This window comes from Vipera ursinii (assembly GCF_947247035.1).
Source record: "Vipera ursinii genome assembly, chromosome: 6".
NCBI classification, from domain to species: Eukaryota; Metazoa; Chordata; class Lepidosauria; order Squamata; family Viperidae; genus Vipera; species Vipera ursinii.
In genome coordinates, this window is record NC_139515.1 from 66,509,105 (window position 1) to 66,535,104 (window position 26,000).

The 26,000-nt window shown below is 38.1% G+C and overlaps 1 protein-coding gene across 2 annotated transcripts in view; it reads left to right on the plus strand.

The window, feature by feature from the left end:
* SYN3 (synapsin III) overlaps positions 1-26,000 on the plus strand; it is a gene marked incomplete at its 5' end in the record, with an annotated part of 209,914 nt that overhangs the window by 160,302 nt on the left and 23,612 nt on the right. For both annotated transcript variants that reach the window (XM_083365630.1, XM_083365629.1), the window contains 3 exons: positions 3,083-3,145; positions 21,478-21,620; positions 25,113-25,187. In XM_083365630.1, the coding sequence (XP_083221756.1) occupies positions 3,083-3,145; positions 21,478-21,620; positions 25,113-25,187 (281 nt within the window). The remainder of the gene's footprint in view (positions 1-3,082; positions 3,146-21,477; positions 21,621-25,112; positions 25,188-26,000) is intronic.

Genomic DNA, 26,000 nt, shown 5'->3' on the forward strand with positions numbered 1-26,000 from the left:
GTTTATGGGAATTTGGAACTCTGCACTATGAGCTATTCTTAATTTCAAGAATAAAGTAAGATATTGGAAGTTTGTCACTTTGCAATCTTTCTTACTGAGAATCTACATAACGGAACAGAAAGCTTTAGTGGAAAATAATTACCTAAATATCCTTATATAGAGAATTGCTACAGATGGAGATAACATTCTCCATTCTATATTTAGATCATACAGGTTTTTCTTCAAAGAGCAAATTGATAGGAATAATATATTTTATTGGTTTTTAAAACTAAACATAATTTTCATCACCATATCTGATGAATCTAAAGTACTAGGTTTTGATACTTTTTGATATTTTTTCCCATCATGAGGGTCAGCAAAGGAAAAAAAAGATTCAGGAGGATAGAGAGGGAATTTTAGCAGCTCCAATCTTATTTATTTTTGTAAGAATATTTATAAGCTGCTTCAGTCCTTACAGACTCTGGGCACTATACAGCTTACAATGCAAAAAAACACAAAATGATCCATAATAACAATGGCAGTCAGCTAATTATGATAATTCCCCAAACAGCTTTAGGCCAAAAGCTTGCTAGAACAGTACTGTAATTAACTTTTCCTAAAAGCAAGGTTGGTTGGTGGTACATAAAGTGAAGACTATCTTGAAGCCCGTAACTCAAAAAATCTGACAAAGGAGGAAGAGACTCTCAACCAGCTACAAAAGAGGTTCCAAAAGTTCTTTTTATTCCCAAGACTATTTATCATGTATATGAAGCCTTTGCATGAGATCCAGTGGTGGGATTCAAATATATGTATGCCGCTTCTGGAAGTCCATTCTGGGCCCAGACAACAAAAAATTAGGTACCGGTTCTGCCGAAATGGTGCAAACCGGCTGAATTCCACCACTGATGAGATCATATTAAGATTTAGAATAAAGTATCATCAATATGCTAGTGAGATGCAGCTCTGTCTCTTTTCATCAGATCTAGAACTGGCAGTGAAAGTGCTGAATCAACGTTATGGACTAAGTGAGGCCAACAAACAGCAGCTCAGTCCAAAGGAGCCAGGCGTGCAGTTAGTGGAAGGCTTATTATCTGTCCAGCGCAGTGGCATTCAGCATGTTCTGCAATTGCCTGCAGGCCTCTAAGTAATTAGGTTTATAGCTTGGAGACCTTCTAGAGCTTTCATGGTCATCAGAGGCCTAAGCAACTACTGTGACACAGAGTGCCTTTTACCACAGTACACTGATCTGCCTGTTATCATCCTTCTTGGACAGAGATGACCTTGTACAGTAATTAGTGTCCTAGCAACAACACATTTAGTTTACTTTAAAGTATTTACATGTGGGATTGCCCTTGAAAGTTATCTATATACTTCAGTTAATATAAAATAGAAGTGTTCTGCATAGAAATGAGCATTATAAACATATTAAGCTAGTTTTATAAGAACTTTTCTGTTTATCTCTGATCTTAGTTCAAAGAGGTGGTATTAAAGACTTTTACAGGTACAAACTACAGTATCTGAAATCTGGGGGTTCCCTTGGATGCATGGCTTCTGTTCAAGGAGCAGATGGTAGCCATGGCCAGGAGAACTTGTACATTAATTCATTGTGTACCAGTAGTGCCCATTTGAAGATCAGGAGGCACTAATCACAATTACTCATGCTTTAGTCAAACCCACCCACCCCCATTGAATCATTGCAACATGCTCTATGTGGAGCTGCCCTTGAAGAGCCTTTGGAAGCTTCAGCTGATCAAAGGTGCAGCAGCATATGCAGATTGGGCTCACTGCAGTACACCTATAAAACACCACTGCAATGAGAACTATACTGGTGGCCAGTGAGCTTCCAGGTACAATTCAAATCGATGGCTGTCACCTTTAAAGTCCTCATGGCATGGGACCAAATTAATCCCCAGCATCATTCACCATCTCACCAGATTTGACAGAATGGGCATAGTCCAGGTACCTTCAGTGAAACAATGTCAACTGATACATCTCAGGGGATGTTTCTTTTCTGTCACATTACCTGCCTTATGGAATACCTTCTTTCCACAAACACAACAGTCCCAACTCTATTAGTCTTTCACAAGAATCTGGCTCTTCCCCCAGGCATTTAGTCCAGTATGTTCTTTGGGGAGGGTAGGGGGTTAGGACTCTAATACAGGTGTACCTGATTAGTCTTGTGTTGCCTTAACTAAGCCTTGATGGGGTTTAATTCGGTTTTTCTTTTTCTTATTTTTTAATTTTTCTTATTTTGTTCATCACTAAAGTTTTTTTCAACAGATGGGTGACAATATACATGTGTTGGATAAATTCATACATAAATACATTAATTTCCACTAAGTTCTTATATGTACACTAAGACCTTCAGAGCCTTGATATTGGAGCCTTTCCTTGTTGATGACATCAGTGCCTATCCAAAATAACGTTTTCAGTTTTGTCTTTCCCAGCAAGTATTCCCTTTTATTGCATTTTAGCAAGTTAAAATACATTTTAAATTTGTATGCTGTGAATAAGATATGCTAATTTCAAACAAAAGTGCTGTAAAAGCTGTTTCAATGAATATGCTTTTATTGTTTTATATTAATGCAAACTGTTCTTACATTTTTATTTTGCAATTTTAATTTGTTATGAAGTCTCCTGGAACAATCTGCTTTTGAATGGTGACATACCAAATTTAACAACAAATAAATATAATGGCTCAAATAGAAGTTGGAAGACTTGTACACGACAGTTGGTGATAGCAGATTTAACATATTTTTAAATCCCCAAATAACTTTCACCAATATCTGAGCAGAGTGTGTGGCAGCTGCTTAAAAAGCCTGCACATCTGAAGACTCCATGAAATTAAAAAAAAAGCCATTCATGTGCACTCATGTACATCTGCCACACATCTAGGCTTTGTTCTCCAGCAAATATTGACAAAAGTTGTTGGGAAGTGCTTGTTGAAAGCTTCATTCTCCATAGGACCGTCAGACTTATTTTCTTTTTATTCATATGATAACCAAATGCTTCCAGGATCTGTTGAATATATCCAGACTGAAATCACAACATTGAAACAGGCTTTCATGTTCTACTTTGATAATGATTTTTTTCCCACTTTCAGCTCACAACTCCAGTTTTCCCAATGGTCATCAAGCTAGGACATGCTCATGCAGGAATGGGAAAGGTAAGGAAGACATTCTCTTGTGAACATGATATAGCAGAATCTATTCAGTTCAATAAGTCAAATTTCTAAAATCTTTGTTTCACCCTTCCATCAAAAAAGGTAAGTCCATATATTGATCATGTTGCCAGACCATATGGAAGAAACAGATGGTTATTATCTAGAGTGCAGGAGATTGAAATAAAAAAAAACATTTACAGGAAATATAATGTGATGAGAGCAGATATATTTTATTTCAGGGTAAATTCACAAAACCTGGAAACATATCAGGGATAATTGTTTCACAGGAAAGCTAGGTTGTGTCTTTCATTGTGTAAGCAGAATTTTTAACTGCAGAGCCTTTAACAGCAATACAACAAAATACCCTTGCTTTTTTCCTCGTTTTCTTGCAGATATGTCTCTGTGCATTCGGTTTTAATGAAATAAAGCAAAAATAAACAGTAGGATATCCGCTGGCATTGAAAATAATGGTATCTTATTATTACTGAGAATAATTCTCAGACACAGCTACAAATGATTATTCAGATCTGGCTCAGGTGATAGAAAGTTGTTAGGTCATCATTTCTATAACTTAGGTTTTCACCCTAATAAGCCATTTTCCCCAGAGTTTTATTTCTCTATCAGTATCTTGTTTGTTCCAAGGCAAATAACTTGAATTTGAATTTAAGTGGCAATTTATTCATGAGGAGAAAGTTAAGACCTCTTCAATCTAACAAGCACTTTCTCTGCTTGGCAACAAACCTTGTAAGAAAGAACTAAATTAATCTGAGCAACAGTTAATTACCTGGCTTATGTGAGTTTGCTTAATTATGATTTTTTTAGGAAATCACAATAGCCTTGGATCACACAACACATCCTAGGCCATATCTCAAACTATACAATTAAACCACAATACAGCTTAGTACAATTTGTAAATCTACCAAATATATGGCAAATAAATGAGAGAATGGCGCGGGTAGACTTTAAATTGAGAGTCAAAAAGCCAAAACCTAAATGTGAATTGGTTGTACCATTCCATAATATTTGTATATTTTCTTCATTTTAATGTAGTTGGGTTCCATTTGAATTAAAAACTGGGCCCCTGTGACCAACCAAACGTTAAAAATGCTTTTGATATTCTAAGTATGGATTTACTCAAAAATTCACAAATTAGGCAAATTAGTCCAGACAAGAAGCACACATTTCTAAAAAGAAAACATCATAATTCTGCAAGCCAGCATTGTCTGAAGACATTTCCATCATCATTTGGCCAGCCCGACTATACGCCAAGGTGCACAGAATGCTATTACCTTCCCACCAAAGTGGTACCTATTTATCTACTTGCATTTGCATGCTTTCAAACTGCTAGATGGGGCAAGTAATGGTTGCTCACCCCATCATGCAGTGCTTGGGTCTCAATCCCAGGCTGCCAGCTTTCCAGCCAACAAGCCCAACATCTTTAACCACTGAACCATCATGTCCCATGAATGTACACATATATACACAGGGCTTTTTTTCTCATAAAACACTCAGAATGGCGTTCCGGCACCTTTTTTTGCACAAAAAAAAGCTCCCTCTGAAAGCCTATTGCAGGGCTAGACAATCTTGGCCCTTTTTTATGGCTCATGGACTTCAACTCCCAGAAATCCAAAACCAGCCATGCTGAGGGGAAAGGGAGAGGTTTCCAAGCTGAGCTATGCCGGCTCAGGAATTCTGGGAGTTGAAGTCCATAAGTCATAAAAGAGCCAAGGTTGCCTACCCCTGCACTAGAGGAGGACATTAAAATTATTTACAGGGTTACTTCTTTAGGAACTAAACTTTTAGAATCTAAAGCAGCTAATTCAAAAAAGCCAACAGGAAAGAACCTCAGATTTTTCATCTGCTTCTGTCTTTTGGAAGGTAAAATTAGATAACAAAATAATCTATTTCCTATGTTAACATCTCTGCAATGATGATTTCATAAAGGTAACAGGAAAGAAATGAGAAACATTTTTCTCAATGTAATATGTCTAATTTAGCTGATGCTAGAAAAAAATAGTATCTTTTGTACATACTCTTGAAAACTATTTTGAATCTAACCATCTATTACAACTAAACCACTTTAAATTAAACAAGTCTTAAGAATTAAATATTCTTAATTTGGACTTTACTTTTACTGTTTGGACTGTTGTGTGTTTTGAAAAATAGATTATTTAGAATCTAGTTATGTTGCACTTCAGTCTTTAATTAACCTAGTATATACATAACAATATATGATGTTTTCCATGGTGAGCTTAACATCAATAATATTTATTAAAAAGACTAAAATAATTTCTGGTGGTATTATCTGTACATTAAAATTTTCTTTAGTCATAATCTTTCACTTTTCACATTATGGAAAAGCAGTAGTCATATATCCTAGCAAAAGATGTTACATATGTGCATAAGCGTAATCAGTAGCATATGCCTTTTTAAAAATATCAAACATGCAAAGAAACAAAAATAAGTCAAAAATATCTGTATTACATCCAGAAAAGCCAACTTTGCAACCAATATTTCTCATCCATAACTATGGCACCCTATGGATACCTGCATACATGCAAATGCTTCTCTGGGATCAGTAACACAGCAGGGATTGCTTTTTCCTTCCAGTAACAGATTGCTGGGAAATACCAAACATGGCCTTAAGAATTCCAATGTTTGTTACAATTTTTTCTGGATGTGGTTGGAAAGAGGCCTAGAAATGCCAGCACAAATACATCACACTTGCTGAACGTGCACATGCAACTAATTACAATCTTCAATTTATGTGATATATCCAGGGCTTTTTTCCCCATAGAACGCTCAGAATGGCGTTTTGGCACCCTTTTTTGTACACACACAAACACACACACACACACACACACAAAGCTGAAGGAAACTGTTCCAGAGAGCCAAATTCTCCTCAGGCAGCCAGGTTGCAGAGCAGCAGAATGCATTGCAGCGACAGACCTTCAGATGGCTCAAATCGAAGGAAATGTGATCTGTACAGGCTAATTTAAAAGTCGGAGGGTAAGAAGGGCCGAGTATGAACAGGTTGCTTAGCAACCTGCTTAAACAGTCTCTGTAACTTTCAGCTCCCGGTGCCTTGACTTTTTTAAGCTGGGAAGTTGAAAAAAAGGCTAAAAAGAAGGCAATATAGTGCTATCAAGGAAAATGTATAGATATAGCCAGCAGATGTTTAGGGAACCTTTATTTTTCATACATTGTTCAAATTTTGTTTTAATGCCAACGTGATACACAATCAAATGTAGTCAGTCTTTTTTTTTAATCCCAAAGCATCTGTTCGTTAAATACAGAATAACAAAGTTTTGGATGATGGAATTATTTTTTATCTAAGGATAACTAATGATAACAGCTCTTAAATCTGTTATTTTGTTTTATTTTTGCAAAAAAATTGTATAATTTGCATTTGCATTCATTTACAAATAGAATATGTTGTTAAAATGTATTGGTTTGAAATAATTAGTGCACACAAATACCTAAAACCAGTTTATTGCATTTAGCAATTGTACTAAAAAAAATATCTCATTGTCAACCAATATAATTCATTTAATTTGAAATCAAGTGAAAAATTGATTTAAATTATTTTATTAAAACAAATTAATGGCAATTCTTTAATAAGAATTTGTCTCAAACAAAATGAGTTTGACATGCCTGCTCTAGATAGTTGAATGCTCCAGAATAAATTCTAGACCAGGCCTGTACATGCAGCCTACCAAGCACCCTTGGACAGAGCACAGACTTTTTTTTTAAAAAAAAGTAATAAAATCACCACCACTGCCCTGAAAGTCTTGTTGCCTAGTGCCTCCCTGGCTTACCATGACCATGAACTCCAACACTATAGATGCTCCTCTAGTCACCAAATCATTGATTAGCCCACCAGTATTCCTTTGCAGAACACAAAGATTTTTAATTTATCAGTGTGGGCCTTTCCCTTCTACAAGTTGCACAGATCTCTTCTAGATTTTCCTCTTGCCTTTCCGAGTTAACTCCTTGGTCTGTCATTGAGCAAGAACTGACTCTGTAGGGAAGCATATTATCATTTGATGTATATTTAACATATGTTCTACCTTTATTTACCAATTATATAATATTTGTATGCAATCCACATGGCGAGATTTGGGGCAATTTACAATATTTTTAAAATCATAAGATTAAAACTTGTGCCACCATCGCCTCGCCCTGCGTGCCTAAGTGGCCGCCCTGTATTGCCTGGCCCGCCCTGTCTTTGCCACCTGCCCCACGCATATAGAGAGGGCCATATAGAGCGGGTCCCGCTGCTCCCACAGCACCAGCCGTGCCGGCTCCAGCCCCGGGGGCAAGCCCACCACCAACACCCCTCGCACTCATGACCGCAGCAGCACCACACACACACCCCGCCTCCTGCGCCCACCAAGATGAGAGTTCCGGCACCTTTTTTTTAAAGAAAAAAGCACTGCATATACATATACACATACGTATATGTATACAGATATACGTATACAGATATATCTTCTTCTTCTTGTATCATATCCATAATCAGACATTGGCGATCATGTTAGCGATCCTGTTTTTATCAGCAGCCACACAAAAAAGTGTTGCTGAGTTTTGTCTAAACCAGTCCCTTAGATTTTGAAGCCATGATGTTCTTCTTCTGCCTGGACCTCATTTGCCTTCAATCTTTCCCTGGATGATTAAATAGAGTATGCCATATTTTTGTATATTTAACATATGTTCTACCTTTATTTAAATAGAGTATGCCATATTTTTCTACATTTAACATATGTTCTACCTTTATTTACCCATTATATAATATTTGTATGCAATCCACATGGCGAGATTTGGGGCAACTTACAATATTTTTAAAATCATAAGATTAAAACTTGTGCCACCATTGCCTCGCCCTGCGTGCCTAAGTGGCCGCCCTGTATCGCCTGGCCCGCACTGTCTTTGCCACCTGCCCCACGCATATAGAGAGGGCCATATAGAGTGGGTCCCACTGCTCCCATAGCACCAGCCATACCGGCTCCAGCCCTGGGGGCAAGCCCACCACCAACACCCCTCGCACCCGTGACCGCAGCAGCACCACACACACACCCCGCCTCCTGCGCCCACCAAGATGAGAGTTCCGGCACCTTTTTTTTTTAAAGAAAAAAGCACTGCATATACATATACACATACGTATATGTATACAGATATACGTATACAGATATATCTTCTTCTTCTTCTTCTTGTATCATATCCATAATCAGACATTGGCGATCATGTTGGCGATCCTGTTTTTATCAGCAGCCACACAAAAAAGTGCTGCTGAGTTTTGTCTAAACCAGTCCCTTAGATTTTGAAGCCATGATGTTCTTCTTCTGCCTGGACCTCATTTGCCTTCAATCTTTCCCTGGATGATTAAATAGAGTATGCCATATGTTTCTGGGTGTCACATCATCACACGTCCGAAATATTCTAACTTTTATTTTTTAATTGTTTTGATGATTTCTCTTGGCTTTCCCAGGCGGCTTATCACCTCCTCATTTCTGATCTTGTCAACCCAAGCTTATACGTAACAGCTGCCTGTAAATCCACATTTCAAATGCTTCTAGTCTCTTCAGGTGGCCTTCTGCCAGAGACCAACTCTGTACTCCATAGAGCAGGATAGAAAAAATATAACATCTGACAAGCCTGATTTTCAATCTTAGGATTAGATTGAAGACATATACATATACGTATACATATACATATACTGTTGTGATTCAACGTCAGCCTGTAATATCGGCAGCTGAGTCTGATGATTCTGAAGAGGAGGAGGAGGGGTTTGGAGAGCCTTTGGTATCAGAGGGAGGCTCTGATGCACTGCAGGACTCTCAGCCTGGCCCCTCCCATCATGTTCCTCCTCAGACTCAGCTGTGTGAGCACGAGGTATTGGATGTAGATGATTCACAGCTGGATCTATTCAGGAACACTAGGAGCCAGAGGCAATCCAGCAGAGCAGAACAGAGGAAGGCAATGAGGCAACTCGGGAGAAGGCAATGAGAAGCCACGCCTTGGGACTACTGATAAAAGGGAAGGTGTGGGAGGTGCTGGTTGCTGAAGGCAACCGTTTGAAGATCTTCTGCTAGAGTCCTGGTCTGTTATTCCTGTTTAACTCTTGTTTGAACTTTTGGTTTAACTCTTGTTTGAACTTTTGGTTTAACTCTTGTTTGAACTTTTGGTTTAACTCTTGTTTGAACTTTTTATTTATTTGTAAATAAATTTGGTTGGTTTTTTTTCCAGCCTGTTGACTATAAAAAGGGGTTGTCCCTGACATTCAAACAGGGCCGGTCGTAGGCTGGAACAGAACATATACATATACATATACATATACATATGCATATGCATATGCATATGCATATGCATATGCATATGCATATGCATATGCATATGCATATACATATACATATACATAGTGTTTCCCCAAAATAAGACCTGGGCTTTTTTCCCTCCAAAAGAGGCAGCAGGTCTTATTTTCAGCAGGGGAGTCTTTTCCACTCACCTTGCAGCGGCAGCACTGTCAGCCCCACCTAGCTGGCCCACTTCTTCTGCGGCCAAAGGAGCAGCTTCATTCTGCAGCTAACAATAGAGTTCCGGACTGCATTTCACAATCAGAGGCCTTTCCAGAAAGCCTCTGCAGCCGAGAACCAAGCTAGGGATTGAATCCATAGCTTGATTCTTGGCTGCAAAGGCGTTCTGGAAAGGCTTATGGCTGTGAAATGCAGGCCAGGGGAAGCCATAGAAGAAATGGGCCAGTGAGGCGAGGCAAGTGTCAATCCATGGGAGGCCTGGTAAGTGGGTACAGGGTGCCTGGGACAGCTCCAGCCCCCCCCATCCCTGCCCTAGCTTGATTTTTAGGCATGCGCCATACCCCAAAACTAAGGCTTATTTTCAGGGTATGTCTTACTTTCAGGGAAACATGGTACTTGATTTATTATCAGCCCAAATCAATCTACTGCAGAATAAAGGCCTTTCCATCTGCTTTCCAGCTTCTTCACAATACTTTTAAATTAAATTATATCAACTTCCCGGTATTTTGAGGGGCATTTACTAGGTTTCTTAAGGTCAGTTCATATCTAATCAAGGATTACTGTTTTCTAGCACTGATATGTTCATCAGGAGATACGGCCAGCCCATTTCCATTTCCATGAGGCAACCTATTTAACTATGTTATGTACTCCAGTCTTTTGGCAGATCTATACACTTTTTTTGTTACCTTATGCTATGTTAAGTATTTGCCATTTCATGCTTTTAACTATACAACTTTTAACTTCTGCATTGTCCAAGTTTCACAACTATATGCCATCACATCAATTGATTGATTGATTAAGCAATTCCATCTTTTAGAGTTGATGTATTGTTTTTGAGCATGAAATTGTCCAAGTGCTCTTCAATCTAGTTCAACATTTCTTCTATAATATCACCTTCTATGGTAATTTTTTTTGATTAAAGGGCAGAGAGAGAGAGACGATTTGTTAGTGCAATGTGTATTTATTTTATCTAATGCCAACCAGCAGGCAGGAACTTTAAATCTACCTGGCAACAGATCAGGAGTTCAGAGCAATTTAGAAATCAGACAAGTTCCTGTGTTTGGCTGTCATAGGCAAGGTTTCCTGCTGTGCAAACCTTGGAATTCTAAAAGCCAAAAGCCAAAAACCACTAGCTTACTGTGTTTTATTGCTGCTCTGATGTATTCTGTTTCATTTTATATTAAAAGGAAGTCAGTAATTAGGATGCTCCCTTTTAATTGGGTGCCACATCTTAAGAGGTCAATTCAATCCTTGGCAAGTCCATTTATTATCTTCACCTATGCAAAAGTCTCTACAGTAATCCCATGTAAAGTAACTTAAGATAACTGCCTTTCCTGGATCTAATCTTGCAGTTTATCTATACTCAATCCAGAAATATGCACTGAAAATATCTTATTGGTCTTTGACTTCAATATTATATAAACTAATGTCTCCATTGTATCACCACATGGGAGGCAAACGCCTATCAAGTATGTGAAGCCATCCAAATCCACACAATTCTCTCCAATTCAGGGACACCTGTAGAAGTTTTCCTTCACTAGTTTAGTTGTGTAATCAAAATTGTCGGAAGTAAATATTCAGTATCTTCAGATGGTTATGTTTATATATTTCACTTCTTAATGGTAAGATTTTTCAGTGTACCCATGCTCACCCAGGCTTATTTTCTGAAAGGATTCATTGAGGCTTTCAACATTTCTGTGGTATATAGTTTATTTACAGAGAGAGGGAGACTGAAATAAGATGAAGGTTCACAGCATTAGCACTTTTCCCCATCAGGTTTTTAGGAGAATCATATTACTATTGGATTTCTTGCAGGAAGCATTTTCAGTTCTCTGCCTTATTTTCTCTCCCTGCCAGACAAAGCTTGCACCCTCTATAGCAGGGGTGTCAAACTCAATTTCATTGAGGGCCGAATCAGCATTGCGGTTGCCCTCAGGGGGCCGGGTGGGTGTGGCCAGGGTGGGCGTGGCCTACTGGGTGGGCGTGGCTAGAGTGCGTATGGCCTACTGGGTGGGCGTGGCCAGCTCTACATCGTTTGCATCAAGGGTGCCTATGGGGGCCTGGGAAGGAGTGGGACAGATCTGAGGGTCTCTGGCAGGAGGAGGGTCTCTGGGCCAGGGCCAAGGCAATGGGGGCCGTTCCCTCACTGTTTCCAGGATGGCTTCGCGGGCCACATGAAACCACTTCACGGGCCGCATCTGGCCCCTGGGCCTTGTGTTTGACATGTCTGCTCTATAGAGTCCGTGTTCTCTGAGCCCGGTTGTTTGCTTGCAGACATTTCATTACCAAACTAAGTAACATTTTCAGTACTAGAAAGGAGTGGAAATGTCCTGTCAGTGTTACTAGGGCTGTTGTTTTCTCCTTAGTAGTTCCTTGATTAGGCTATTGTTTATTTGCTTGATTGTTTGTCTGATTTGGTCTTTTGGTTTTCTTAAAATGTTTTGGAGGGCTTGAGTTGGTTTGTGTACTACGGTGATGCTGTGTGATTGAAATAGTCTTTAGGTTGTTTGAGATGTTTTTGGTGTATGGCAGTATTAGTCTTTTCATAGCTTGTGCTGGTTGTGCTGTAGTGGATTGAATGGTCAGGTATTTTTTTATATTTTGATAAAGTTGCATGAGTATTCATTTTGTTGGAAGATAGGCATATTCTTTTTCTGGTCTGGATACCAGAAAATGGAAACAGATTACCCACACAATGAAAACTCCTCTAATGCCTACTAGCAGAGAACAGCCAAACTGATAGTTCAATTTATAGAACTATGGACAAGAATTACTGAGCTGGCAAATATTTTTTTCAAAGAAAAATATTTTAAGAAGAGATACAAAACATGGGATTAAATATTTTTCATAATGTAACTTGCAAAGTTACTTTCTAATTCCTCGATACATATTTTCCCATTACCAACCCTCCAACTCATAACTTATATGGTGTCATGTAAATGGCACATTTTTATTTCAAACCAGCCCCACAGTTTTCAGCCCGCCACCTTTGCAAACTAAATTCTATTAATGGATTGAACTACAGGTTAATAACAAAAGCTACATTAATAACAAAAGCGACATGTTCTTAAGAATGAATCTATTGAATTTTAAGTCATTCCACTCCATATTTATGTAATACTAGCCAGGATGTACCCTGGCATTAAAATCTCCCAGGTATCCTGCTTCAAGTTCCAATTATACACTCATTTGTTAACAGTTTATTTAAGGCCAAAATATACCAGCAGACAAGGAATGGAAGTCAAAACAGAGTCTCTGAAAGAAACTTGCCTGAATGGGTTTTATTTAACAGATGTTCCAAGATATAGGTCAAGGTGGTCATACAGACACAAACATCATGCAAGACTCAAAGATCAGATGGTTGTTTCCAGTGCTTTTTTGTAAAAGAAAAAGGTGCCGGAACTCACACATGTCATACAATCTGCCTTGCCTACCCTACAAGGTTCCATCCAAAAAAGGTGCCGGAACTCCGTTCTAAGCGTTCTATGACAAAAAAAAGCCCTCCTTGTTTCCAACAAGGAATCATGGGTCATGGCTGCATCTTAAATCAGGCTGTAGCCAGCTGTCTCTAATCAAGAGATTTATTCCCATGCTTGGCAAGGAACCTGACAGAATGTCGCTATTCTGATCATCCCTCTACTCACTGGTTGTAGGGGCTGGGAGGCCTTCATCATCCAACTGTTCCTGCTGCTCAGGGATAGGTAGCATGAGGGGATTTTTGGCTTTGTGTCTCCTGAGGCCGACATTCCACAGATCATGCTGAAGTAGCTTCTTCACTTCTAGAGTCATTGTCTGATTCCTGGATCATGACATCTGCTTGAATCCTATTATTAACCCTATTTTATTGCTGCTATAATAAAAATACTCTTAACATTTCACATAGAAAATAATATAATACTGTATAAACAAAACCTCATAAAAATTTTTAAAAAACAAAACTGCAAGAAAGTAAACAGAAAATAAAAGATGCAATAACTCAAATCAGGAAGGCACTTTGCAGTAGCTCCTTTTTAGGAGCTTGTGGAAACCAGCAATTTTGTTCTCTAGATCTACTACTGACAGAAAATGAGGGGACAGCACATGTCTCCAAATGTCACTATATCTATATGAAACTTAAAACACGTTGTGAAAATACATGCCAGTTATATGATAACTTGGCTCCTAACTGTACCACATTCCTTCAAATAGAGTCTTCACCTCTCTTTGACCAGATCGTGGAATTTTAGAGTGAAGGGAAAGTACATTTCCTATTTATGGGTAATGTGTATTTTTGTAACTTTAACTTTGTTTTTAGGCTTCTAAAATTAGATCAAATAAAGAGATTCCTTCAGATCCCTATTAGCCACATGTTTCCTTTTTTAAAAAAAGTACATATTTAAGGCAATTCATGATCAACATTTAGTTATTTGTAGTTACTATTTGCATTATTTAGGGTGGAGTTATTTCCATGCTTTGGGGATTTGGGTTTTTTGTTTGTTTTTTTACATGTAACCAAAAATAAGGAGGACCATTAATGTCTTGTTTAAACAAGTCTTTTAGAGGAAAAAGCTTTTTCATCATGCTTTTTCCAAGGCTAGAAATAAATGATTCTGAAGTATGAAAAACTGTTTTCAAAAGGAAAAGTGTAAAAGTCTTTAGCTGACAACAGACAAATATTTTCTTTAAAGGAGGACAAATAAGTTCAGATGTAACACAGGTTAAGCGTCCCATTCACACACATTCTGATTCATTTTAGCAGCTACACTTATTGCTGTAAATTACAGACTTCTCAAATAATGAGCTCAATTATTAAATCTTTTTCTGAATATAAAGACATTGTGTCACAATGTCAGTATCTGGAAATTATTAGTAATATGGGTTATTCAGAATAAACCTCTTGTAGATGAAAATAATTGAAGCATTGTGATTGAGCTTTAAAATTCTTTGTGTAAGAAGATTTATAGTTGGTTTCTTGGCAAGACTTCTTTGCAAAATAATTAAGTCTTTGCTTTCTAAACGGAAGGTTTTGGGAAGCTGAAATGAGAAATTAGTAGAACATATATCAGCCTGAGCTAAGGGTTGTGTTCATATCTGTGGATATGAAATATATATTCTTGAAAGGAACTTCATAGTATTGCAAATCAAAATATGCTCCAGATTCTAAATTACTGTATAATATATGTAAATAATATTTGTGATGAGAGAGACAAGAAGACATATAAAAACCATCCTGTTCCCTCTGTATTTCCCAATGGGAACCCTACCAGAAATAGTCTTGTGGGAAGGCACTGGTATTTATTCTGTTTTTATTTACATGTAATTCATTTTGGAAAAACTAATAATCTCAAATGATTGTTATAAATAATTGTAATAAATATGGATTAATAAAAGAATACAATTTTTGCATTTCATACCTTCCTTGGGAGTTAAGCTGAAATTTCAAACCATGTAATCAGAACCTAGAAAAGGAGGATCTACAATTAAGGGTAGATCAGATCATCAGGTGTCTGGATGGAGTCACTGAAGCAGTAGGCATGAGCTTAAATGGACTTCAGAAGATGGCAGAGGACAGGAAGGCCTGGAGGAACGTTATCCATGGGGCTGCGATGGGTCGGACACAACTTCACAACTGTTGTGACTCAGGGCCAGCCTGTGGGTCCGACAGCCGGGTCCGATGTATCGGAGGACTCAGATGTGGGGGAGGAGGGAAACGAACCGGCTGATGATGATTTGGAGACTTTGCAGAGTCCTCAGCCGGGAACCTCTTCTCAGCTGTGTGAGCCCGAGAGTGCGGAGGATGATGACCCACAGCTGGCCCTGTTCAAGGACGCCCGACGCAGGAGGCAGACGAGCAGGGACAAACAAAGAAAGGCTATGGGACTCCTCGGGAGGAGGCACAGGGAGACCACGCCCTGAGCTCTCTATAAAAGAAGTGTTTGGGGAGGGGCTGGTTGCTGAAAGCAACTTTTCCGTTTGAGAAGTCAAGCTCTTGTATTCTTGTAACAGTGTAATTAAAACTTGGCAGAAGCCTTTTGATCTTGGACGCTTTCCAGACTCTTCTTTTGATTAGGGGTGCGAGAAGAGGGCTGGTTCAGAACAACAACTAACAACAACAGATCCTGAACCTACAGTGTCATTATCTCATATTTGTGTATCTCAGTGGAGCAGTACATGTTTTTAATTCACCTGCAGCAGATACTGGTTGAAAATCATAGGCAGATCATAGACAAGATGGTGTCAGTTCAGTAAAATCTGAATCTAAAGTGATCCTTTATATTCCAAGCTAAATATTGCTAGAATATCATATTTAAATCTCAAAACATTTAAAAGTCACATACTATACATTCTCTGGAAATAGGAGTACAGGAAAACAATGGCTGATTCTGACTTCTTATGTATTATTGAATCTTCACACCAATGTCCAGCATATTGCAACTCCTTCTCTCTCCCTCTCTCTCTCTCTCTCTCTCTCTCTCTCTCTCTCTCTCTCTCTCTCTCTCTCTCTCTCTCTCTCTCTCTCTCTCTTATTAAAACTAATTAGATTACTAGTATCTATACCCTGAGTTCTACAGATTTCCCTTTTCGCAATTAAATAAATAATAATTCCATACATCTTTACTAATATATGACAATCTCAGTCTGATCACTGGCCAAAAGCTACCTCCTTTTTGTCAAACCACACCTTGCCTTTTATGGATAGAGCCAAAGTCTTTGTTTAGTTTACTGAAGATTTGCTACCTCTTATCTACAAAACTCATAACAAATTATTAGAACCTTATCTTAATATAGAGCTGTTTATATTCAGAGAAAGGAAAAAGATTATCAAATTTGTAATCAATTTCATAATTTCAGCTGTAGGGGCTCCAACCCAAAATACAGTTTGCAGCACAAAGTTAGAAATGTGCTACATTTACATAAATGTGTTTATTGGACACCAAATTGTTGTTGTTTTTTGTTGTTTTTTTGCCCAAGATGGCGACAGTTGTTTTCTGAGCTCCGTGCTCTCCGCAATGGGCCCCAAATGGGATATTAGGGAAGCTAATAAGTTCATTTCGCCGGGACCTGAAAACTTGGCTCTTCGATCTGTTTGGTCCAGACTGTGGGGTTGTTAATTTAACTGGGTTTTAGATTTACTCTTGGGGCTTGAATTTAATTTAATTGTTTTATTTGTTTTTAATTTTTGTATTCATGGTTTTAACTGCCCTGTAAACCGCCCTGAGTCCTACGGGAATAGGGCGGTATACAAATCCAATAAAATAAATAAATAAATAAATAAATAAATAAATAAATAAATAAATTAGATGAACTCAAATTGAATAGGCAACCTAAGACTTATGAGATCAAAATAAAAAGAAACCTGCAGTGTGTGTTTCATGGAACAAACCCACTCTTTAAATTTCCATTTCCTCCTATTTGAAAGGAGCCAAAGTATACATCTGTAGTCCAGATACTTTCACTTTTCATTTATAACCTAATTAAGGCCTCCCCCCCCCACAAAAAAGTTAATGGAATTGAAGGGGAAAACATTGACAATGACCTAGGAAATAAAGTCATGAGAAACATATGAACTTAATTTCCAGAACCACAGATAGGGCTGATCTTTCATTTTCTTTTGCCTTGATTTTTTTAAAAATATATATTTTTAATACTCAGTTTTAAAGTGACTTTTGGTCTCTGCTGAATTTCCCTTTTCCAACTCTGAAATATGGGCACTTCTATCCAGGCTTCTCACTTCAGCGCTAAGATATCCCATCGTTGATGCAATGTTCATCAACAATTGCCTGCACATTGCACAAATGCCTGCAGTTGGCATATTGATAGGTCAGCCAGTGGACCCTATGGGTCATGCTGTTGATTACCCCTCCAAAATTATTTTTCTATTTTTTTAAAAAAAAATTCAAAAAGCAGCCAGTCTGTCAATTGTGAAATGCTTTGCATGAGGCAGCTAACATCAGCTGGAATTTAGAAACCAACTGCCAATAACATTCCTTGTTCTCTACACTATCAAAGTAGAGTCAGCAGTGCAGAGCACACTTGTGTGTGTGGCATAAGGTGAATTGTGTGCAACAGCCAAACTTAAGGCAGCTTTGGCTTCTCTAGCCAACAGACCTACCTACCTGTCTGAATTCAGCCTTGCCTTGCCTGTTAATTAAAAGGCACAGAATCTATGAATTGAGTGGGGACTTAAATGGGTATATAAAATGACAAAATGGGTATGTATAATGATAAAATGCTGAGGGGCCCTGGGCAAATCCAAAGTTGTGGTGCAAAGTACTCCAGTGCCTTTCCTGAAGTCCTCTAACTTACTGAAGATGTGAGATGTAAAAAGTACAGTATGTATATTTTCCTCAAATCCACAACACTTCTCTGCAATTACTTCTTTGTATGTGGTTGTATAGAGAAAAAACATACTGTACATAAACTGATTTTATGCAATCGTAACTGACCCTTCATCAGACAAAGATAAGATACAATTGTGCTTCATCTACTTGGACCTCAGCAGACCATCACAGAACCCTTTTATTTGGATGCTTAAATCTGCAAAAAAAAAAAACCCTACCCAGATACAGGAAGTTGCAAAAGGCATAGTGAGACCATCCATTTCCTTTGTTCATTTGTTTGTTTGAACATTAATTGCTTTTGGGGTCATTTGGCTCATAAATATAGGAAAGAGTTCAAAGAAATATTCAAATAGATACAACATAATATTTTAACATTTTCTGGACATGAAATGTGTAATCCTTTTAATCCCAGCATCACTATTAGATAGCATCACTAACAATATTTAACATTGTTACTTTTATTTGGGGGAAAAATGCCACCATTAATAAAGATGGAGGAAGAGAAATGTGATTATTTTATTTACACATTTAAGTTTAATGATAGAAGAGCATCAAGTTTTACAATATTGAAAGTTGATAGCAATGCAGCCAATAGTATAATTATTGCAAATGTCACACACCATGTTAAAATTATAAGCAATTTGTCACTGGGGGTTTTTTGGGGTGTGTGGGAGGAGGGTGTTAGCAGCATCTAAAGTATATATTTCTACAATTCCATTTTACAGTAGTAAAAGTTAAACATGGTAGCAGAGCTATCACAGGCAGTGTTGCCTTCTTTTCCATATAAACATTCTATAGTTCCAGCAGCTGTACAAACAGGCAGAAGCAACATGGGTCCACTCCATGCCAAAAAAATGTTTGTTCATTTCTCTTTGTCATGCAGCTCTCAAAGAACACCCTTCCCTGTAAAGGCAGGGACAAGCAAACAGTGCTTGGTAAAGAAGCAGCCCGGATAAGATCCAATAAGCCTTTCTGTCCTAAACTTAGAGCTACCAGATTTGGCACTGCAAATGTCAATCGCTAATTTCCTTTACTCCCTCCCGCCCCGTTCCAACACTTACTCTTTGATGCCATCTAGCAGTTGTCCTGATTTTTGTAGCCTAGATCTCCTATTTACCTAAATCCGCAAACTGCTACTTCATACATACACTGGTGTCTTTTCAACCACATACAAAACCGAACAAAGTCAGAGCCTCCTTCTGCAGTTTGGTACTTTCCAGATGATATGAATTAATACAGTTATTATCTCCCGCTTGAGGATGATATGGGTTGTAGTCTATGACATGTTAAAAGCACCAAGCAAAATTGAGATAACTTCATTTTTTTTTATTTCTATATCTTTAAGAATCTTGGAAAAGGCTATAATTCATGATATACATAAATTAATACCGTAAGATTCAATATTTTTAAAAGCCTTAACCAAAAGGGATCATAATATAAAGTACAGATTTTCAGAAAGAATAGTAGAGTGTGGTCAGGCCATGTAATAACTTTACTGCAAGAGTGAAAAGGAAGATACTCAACTTATACCCAAAAAAACCCCCAAGCAATATTGTGCAATATTAGGGGAAGGGCACTTGAAAACCTGGACAAAGAAAGGGAGAGGGGGAGAGACAGAACAGAGAAAGTCCTCTCTCACATTCTTACATAGTGCACATGCCCCAGGCACAATGCAGCATTTAGGAGAGCTTTTTTTTTCCTCCTCCAGATACATATAGTGGAACAGATGCTTCTCGGACATCAGGATCCTAAACCATTTAAGAACTTAAAAGTTATTATGAAAACTCTGAAACCTGATCTGTAGCATATAGTGACATTCCTTTAGGATGTTTGAAGCAGCTGCATTCTGTACCAGTTGCAGCTTCCAGCCAACTGCAAGGCTATTGAGAGCCAGCCAGAAAAGGTTGCATCTGACAGCTGGGCACAGCTGGCCAAATGTACTTTGGGCCACCAAGATCTCTTGGACCTCACATGACAGAGGCAAAGATATACATCTTTGAGACATTTATTGCAATATCTATGGAATCCTATAACAATATCTGTTCTAAATTCCATAGCTTATATTGTATTTTTGGTACTGATGGGATCAGAACTCAAAGCCCCAAACTGAACTGGATTCAAGTGACAATTAACCCACCCAGTTTCCAGGTTGGAGGCTGGAATTAGTATCCCCCACTCTCCTGTGCTCTATTAATTCCTGCACTCCAGGGATATTTCCATGGAGGTCTTTATGCCAATTCAAAAGCAGCTCTAGATTTCTTGTGATCCCATGTTAGCTGAGTTTAGTCCAAGCCAATCTATTTCAGGTCTATCTATGTTTTAATGTGATGATGATGTAAATCATAACCTTTTTCAACAGTAAAGTTTTGGAGAGGCTATGGGTATTTTCTACTGAAAGGATTTCTTTCCTCCTCCTTTCTGAGTTTCAGCCCTCTTAGCAAGTCCATGAAGGGGGAATGCTATTTTTAAATAAAAGGGTAAAATTGACAAGAGACCCTTTTGTTTCTCAGTCTTTTTTCCCCTTCCCCTTTGCATCTGCTGGAAGGGATGGAGGTGGGAGAATAAGATTTTGGTTATCCCAGTGTAGTCAGGATGATGGCAGCATAGAAGTGCTGTTCCTGTTTCTGCAGCATAAAAATTCCGCAACTGTTTTAGAATGTACTAAGGACATTCCATGCTACCCTTCCATTTTAAAGTGATCTCTGATAGACGCGGTGTGGCTCAGTGGGTTAGGACGCTGAGCTTGTCGATCAGAAGGTCGGCAGTTTGGCGGGTCGAATCCCGAGTGCCGCGTAACAGAGTGAGCATCTGTTATTCGTCCCAGCTTCTGCCAACCTAGCAGATGAGCAGATGAGCACCGGCCCCTAGAGTTGGAAACAACTAGCACGCATGTGTGGGGGAACCTTTACCTTTTTACTGATAGAGAAGGAATGGTGGGTTGATAGGCAGCTTCACACCATTATAAGGATCGGATTGATTTATACATTTTGCAAACAGGAAAATGCACAGAATACATATTTTAAAACATGAAAGAGCAAGCAATAATGTATTTCATTTCTTTTTCCTATGGAATGATGACAAGGATTGGGAGAGGGGCATTTCTTCAAGACCTGCAGTAGCTTTGATATGGAAAAATAGCAAGCATGTATTGTGATAACTGATTTGTCATTTATCTTCCTATTCTGCCTCCGCCCATTCTATGTGTGGTTTTAGTTGGTCGAAACAAAGATGATCAGTAGGTTTATTTCAAATTGCTTTGGAAGGATTGAGGAATGGACAAGTCTAAGATTTGGTTTCTCTCAGAGGAATAAGTATTGTGCACGGAAATGTCTTACAACTCCCATCTCCCAGGTTTTTTTTAATGTATTCCCTCCCCAGGGCATTTCACCCAGCAAAATGACAGTATTTGGGTAATTTCTAGTAATCCCTCACTGACTGCACTATGTTTCGTTTTTCTGTTTTGGACCTTTATCAATCATAGGTGAAAATTGAGAACCAGCATGATTTCCAAGACATTGTAAGTGTGGTAGCCATGGCCAAAACATATGTCACAACAGAGACTTTTGTTGACTCCAAATACGACATCCGAATCCAGAAAATTGGCAACAATTACAAAGCTTACATGTGAGTTTTTTACAGATATTGTGACTATGTTGAAGAAACTATGTTGAAGAGATTTTGTTTTAAAGTGAAAACAAAGCAATATTAGAGTTCTAAACATATATTACATTCCATATATTGCATCCTTCTCTTATTTTAAAGACTAGCCAAGAAGAACAATGTATGTTAAATGAAAAGAGAAATAATAACTTTTACATAACACATTCCCTTCTGGTGAGGCTTTAGGCAGCTGCCAAAGAATCACAAGTTAAAGAAATTCATAAAGTTGCTTTGCTGTTCAGCAGCACATAGAATAAAAAAGAAATGATGGAAGGTCTAGTAAAGGAAGGATTAGGCAACCAATAATAGATTGGGTGCTCTCCAGATGTGAGAGATGCAACTCCAGAGCTGCAGCCTCAATATACCTGGATGGCAACAGGTTGCAGAAGGTTGTTAAAGGTTAGATAAAATGGCAACTGAAAACTATTGGGCTCAGTGCTGGGCTAGAAAGTGTTAAATAGCAGCAGCCTGTTACTAAGCATGTGGATAACAAGCCCTTTTGTAATGGGTAGTGGCTAATAGTTAAGACTAGGAATTCAAAAATAACAGGGAAAATAAAATTCAACCATCTGAATGCACAACCCCAGGGATTTTACCACAACTAATCCATGTTATAATTGTATCATTCTTAGAACATACTCCCAAATGCTATTGTTTGTTCAATGGTTCTCAATATAATATTTTCCAAAATGTATTATGTTACAAAGAACATTTATCAAGCATAATGTAAGATACTTTGTCATTGGTAGCACATCAGATAATATTTGTACGTTCATTAGACGAAAGAAGAAAGAAAGAAAGAAAGAAAGAGAGAGAGAGAGAGAGAGAGAGAGAGGAAGGAAGGAGAGAGAGAGAGGAAAGAAAGAAAGAAAGAAAGAAAAAAAGAAAGAAAGAAAGAAAGGAAGGAAGGAAGGAAGGAAGGAAGGAAGGAGGGAGGGAGGGAGGGAGGGAGGGAAGGAAGGAAGGAAGAAAGAAAGAAAGAAAGAAAGAAAGAAAGAAAGAAAGAAAGAAAGAAAGAAAGAAAGAAAGAAGAATCTATTCTTATATGATTTACCAATATCAGCATAAATGGCTAAGTGACAGAAATAAATGTATTTCTTTGAAAAAATGCATGTTTTCTTTTATTAATATTTTTAAAAAGACTAAATAGAGAAAAAAGGAAAAAATTGAAGCAAACATTGTATCAGGTGAACAGAGAGATTGCAAAATTGTGCAGTTGGTGCTCAGTATATTGTTAATGAAGGATTAACCATACAAAGCAAAATGAACTGGGTTGCTTTTAACACCAAGGAAAAAGATTATAAATGTCTTTTTAAATATCTGAGTTGAATGCCAATATATCCACTATTTATTATTTAAAGATAAATCACCTAAGAGAAAAAGGAAAAAAATCTACTAAAAGCATTATTGAGTAAATATTTAGTTTCCAACTTCCCATTTGTATCCTGACTGATATTCAATATTTATACAATCAAAATTTTCATGTACTTCTAAACTCAGTTCTTTAATTATTTCTTTTTCCCTTAAAATGTGCTCCAATGTTTACATTTGTCTTGCCATGTAATATATAATATGCATGGAAACTATTTTACTTGAATTTAGTCAAACTTCAGTTGTGAATATATGCCAATTTAACCAATGTTGACTATACCCCAAACTTAACTTCTCATTCTGATATCATCAGTAAGATATCTGTTTGCCAATTTTGTGTTAAACCTCTCCTTGCAGCCATCAACATGTCTCTTAGTAAATTGTGATTTTTGTGTGTGATATGAAATGTATATAGACAATACGTAATGATCTAAATTCCTGTTTAAGTGATGCCATCTTTTCTGAGGGCAGAAGAGATGCTAAATACAAAAGTTAAGACTGCGCAAGTAGGAGACATCAGCCAAATTTGAAATGTAGATTCAGCTCTTGATCTAAAATGATTTTATAAAACTCCAGAAAGATTAGCACTTCCTTAGCTTGTCGATATACAATATACAATGTCAGTATACAATTTCCTGGACTGAATAGTCATGTATTTAAAGAAACTTCTCTATATATCTTGCTTAGCCTTTGCTGCAGGAATTAAGCCACATTGTGTTGGTCTTAACCAAACATCATTCAAAATGTAATTAAATGTATCTTATAGCTAGTTCTTTTCTAGCATGTAGAAAAAAATATTTGTAGCACTGTAACAAGTCAAATAGAAGGACGCGGTGGCTCAGTGGGTTAGGACGCTGAGCTTGTCGATCAGGTCAGCAGTTTGGCGAGTCGAATCCTGAGTGCCACGTAACAGAGTGAACGCCTGTTACTCATCCCAGCTTCTGCCAACCTAGCAGTTCAAAAGCACGTAAAAATGCAAGTAGAAAAATAGGGACCACTACGGTGGGAAGGTAACAGCATTCCGTGCGCCTTTGGCGTCTAGTCATGCCGGCCACATGACCACGGAGATAACCTCGGACAAGCACTGGCTCTTCAGCTTTGAAACGGAGATGAGCACTGGCCCCTAGAGTTGGAAACGACTAGCACACATGTGCGGGGGAACCTTTACCTTTACCTTGTAACAAGTCAAATGCTCAAAGCTTGTATCGTGAATGATACTGAAGTTAAAATTCTGAATATTAGTTTCAAAATCTTCTACTTTTCAGCAGTCAGCTATGTTCTCATACCCTTCTGACGATGCACATCAAGAGCATGTGAAACCTGACATTTATAATATCTGATCATGAAGCTGGGCAACTTTATGGATGCTACACTCTAACTGTAATTTCAGAAGACCAAGTCTGCCAGCAGCACTACCAGCAGGCACAGGCATTAATAACCAGTAACAAGAAAAAAGATTTGACTCCTTTAATACCACTTGAGGAATCAGTGGGAGAAAGCCAGTGGGTGGTTTTTAGTGCCATTCAATCTCCGTCAGCAGAGATAGCTGTATTTCTATCACAATAGGAAGCAGACCTCAATGAAAGCCACTGGTTTAGCTTTTTATCCTACCATCTCCCTTTTTAAAGACCAATTCTAAAGCTCACTGATGTCTGTGGGAAGCTTTTGCTTGGCTTTTCTGGCATGGAGTTTCACGAGCAGTTTAAATTCTATACTACAGTAGGCAAGGTTAATTATTCCACAGCCTTTTCACAGATGTTTCTACTGTACAATGCCTGGCATACCCTGCAAAAGAGTTCATAAGGCTGATATAAGAAAACCCAACAAGGATTTGGATAAAGATGTAACTACGTGGGAGGTTGCCAGCATTTAGAGGGCCATTTTCAGCTTATGGATGGTGTTACACATTGACCGAGTCATCAGCAACAGTTAAAAGCTTCGAAGACAGCAGAGCTCTGAAAGGATTTTGTGCCAACTCAGTCTGTCCTGCTTCCCTCATTTCTTCCCTCCTTTGTTCAGTTTGGATAGGAATTACAATGTTTGGGAGCATTGATTGTTCTCATATGGCTTGTTTGTTTTTCCCAGGAGGACATCAATCTCTGGAAACTGGAAAGCAAACACAGGTTCTGCCATGTTGGAACAGATCGCCATGACTGAGAGGTATTAAATAGAAAGAGCTACTATTACTAACACACAATCTTTGGGGTAAATCTGATAGGCTTAAAACTGTATTAAGTATTTATCTCAAACAACCAGCAGTAGTGCAGAAACTCAATTTGCATTCTTGAAAATTAAAACATGGCACCTGCTGCTTTCTGCTTCTCCTCCTTCTCATTTAACTCCTCAACTCTACTGTTGCTTTCTTTCTGTGGAGCGAGAGAGCACAGTGGGGTGATATATCCTATTCATCCTAGATTGTCATGCCAAGAAGGCAGAGTGAGAAGCAGGCTGAAAGAAGAATATGCCTAAGGTTTTTCATTTCCAGTCAAGGCAGGTTTCCTATACCAACATTTTCTGCACAGAACTATTCAGCCTACAATCAGATTGTTATGAGTTTACTACTTGCAGTTGTGCATTTTATTGCACATCGTGGCAAAGTTACAGAGCATCTATTTGCACACAGAAGGTCCTAGGCTAAATTTGACTATCTTGAAATAGGTTTAGAAGACTTCTCTGTGTATACTTGCCTAACAGCATATCTAATATTGAACTCAATATGCCAACATAAGGCAATGCCTCCTGTACACATTCAAAGGCAGCTCTTAAAATGTGATATATAGTTATAATTAACTTGAAGAGTGTAATAGTTTTTGTAATATACTGTGTTCATATTATACTTTTACGTACTCCTTTATTAAATATGTGAATCTCACAGGGCTGAGTTAAATTCTGGTAACCCATATATTATAATAATGTATAAATGCAAAACAGAGGCACAAGTGATTGATCAGCCTTCTATTGACCCCTTATGAT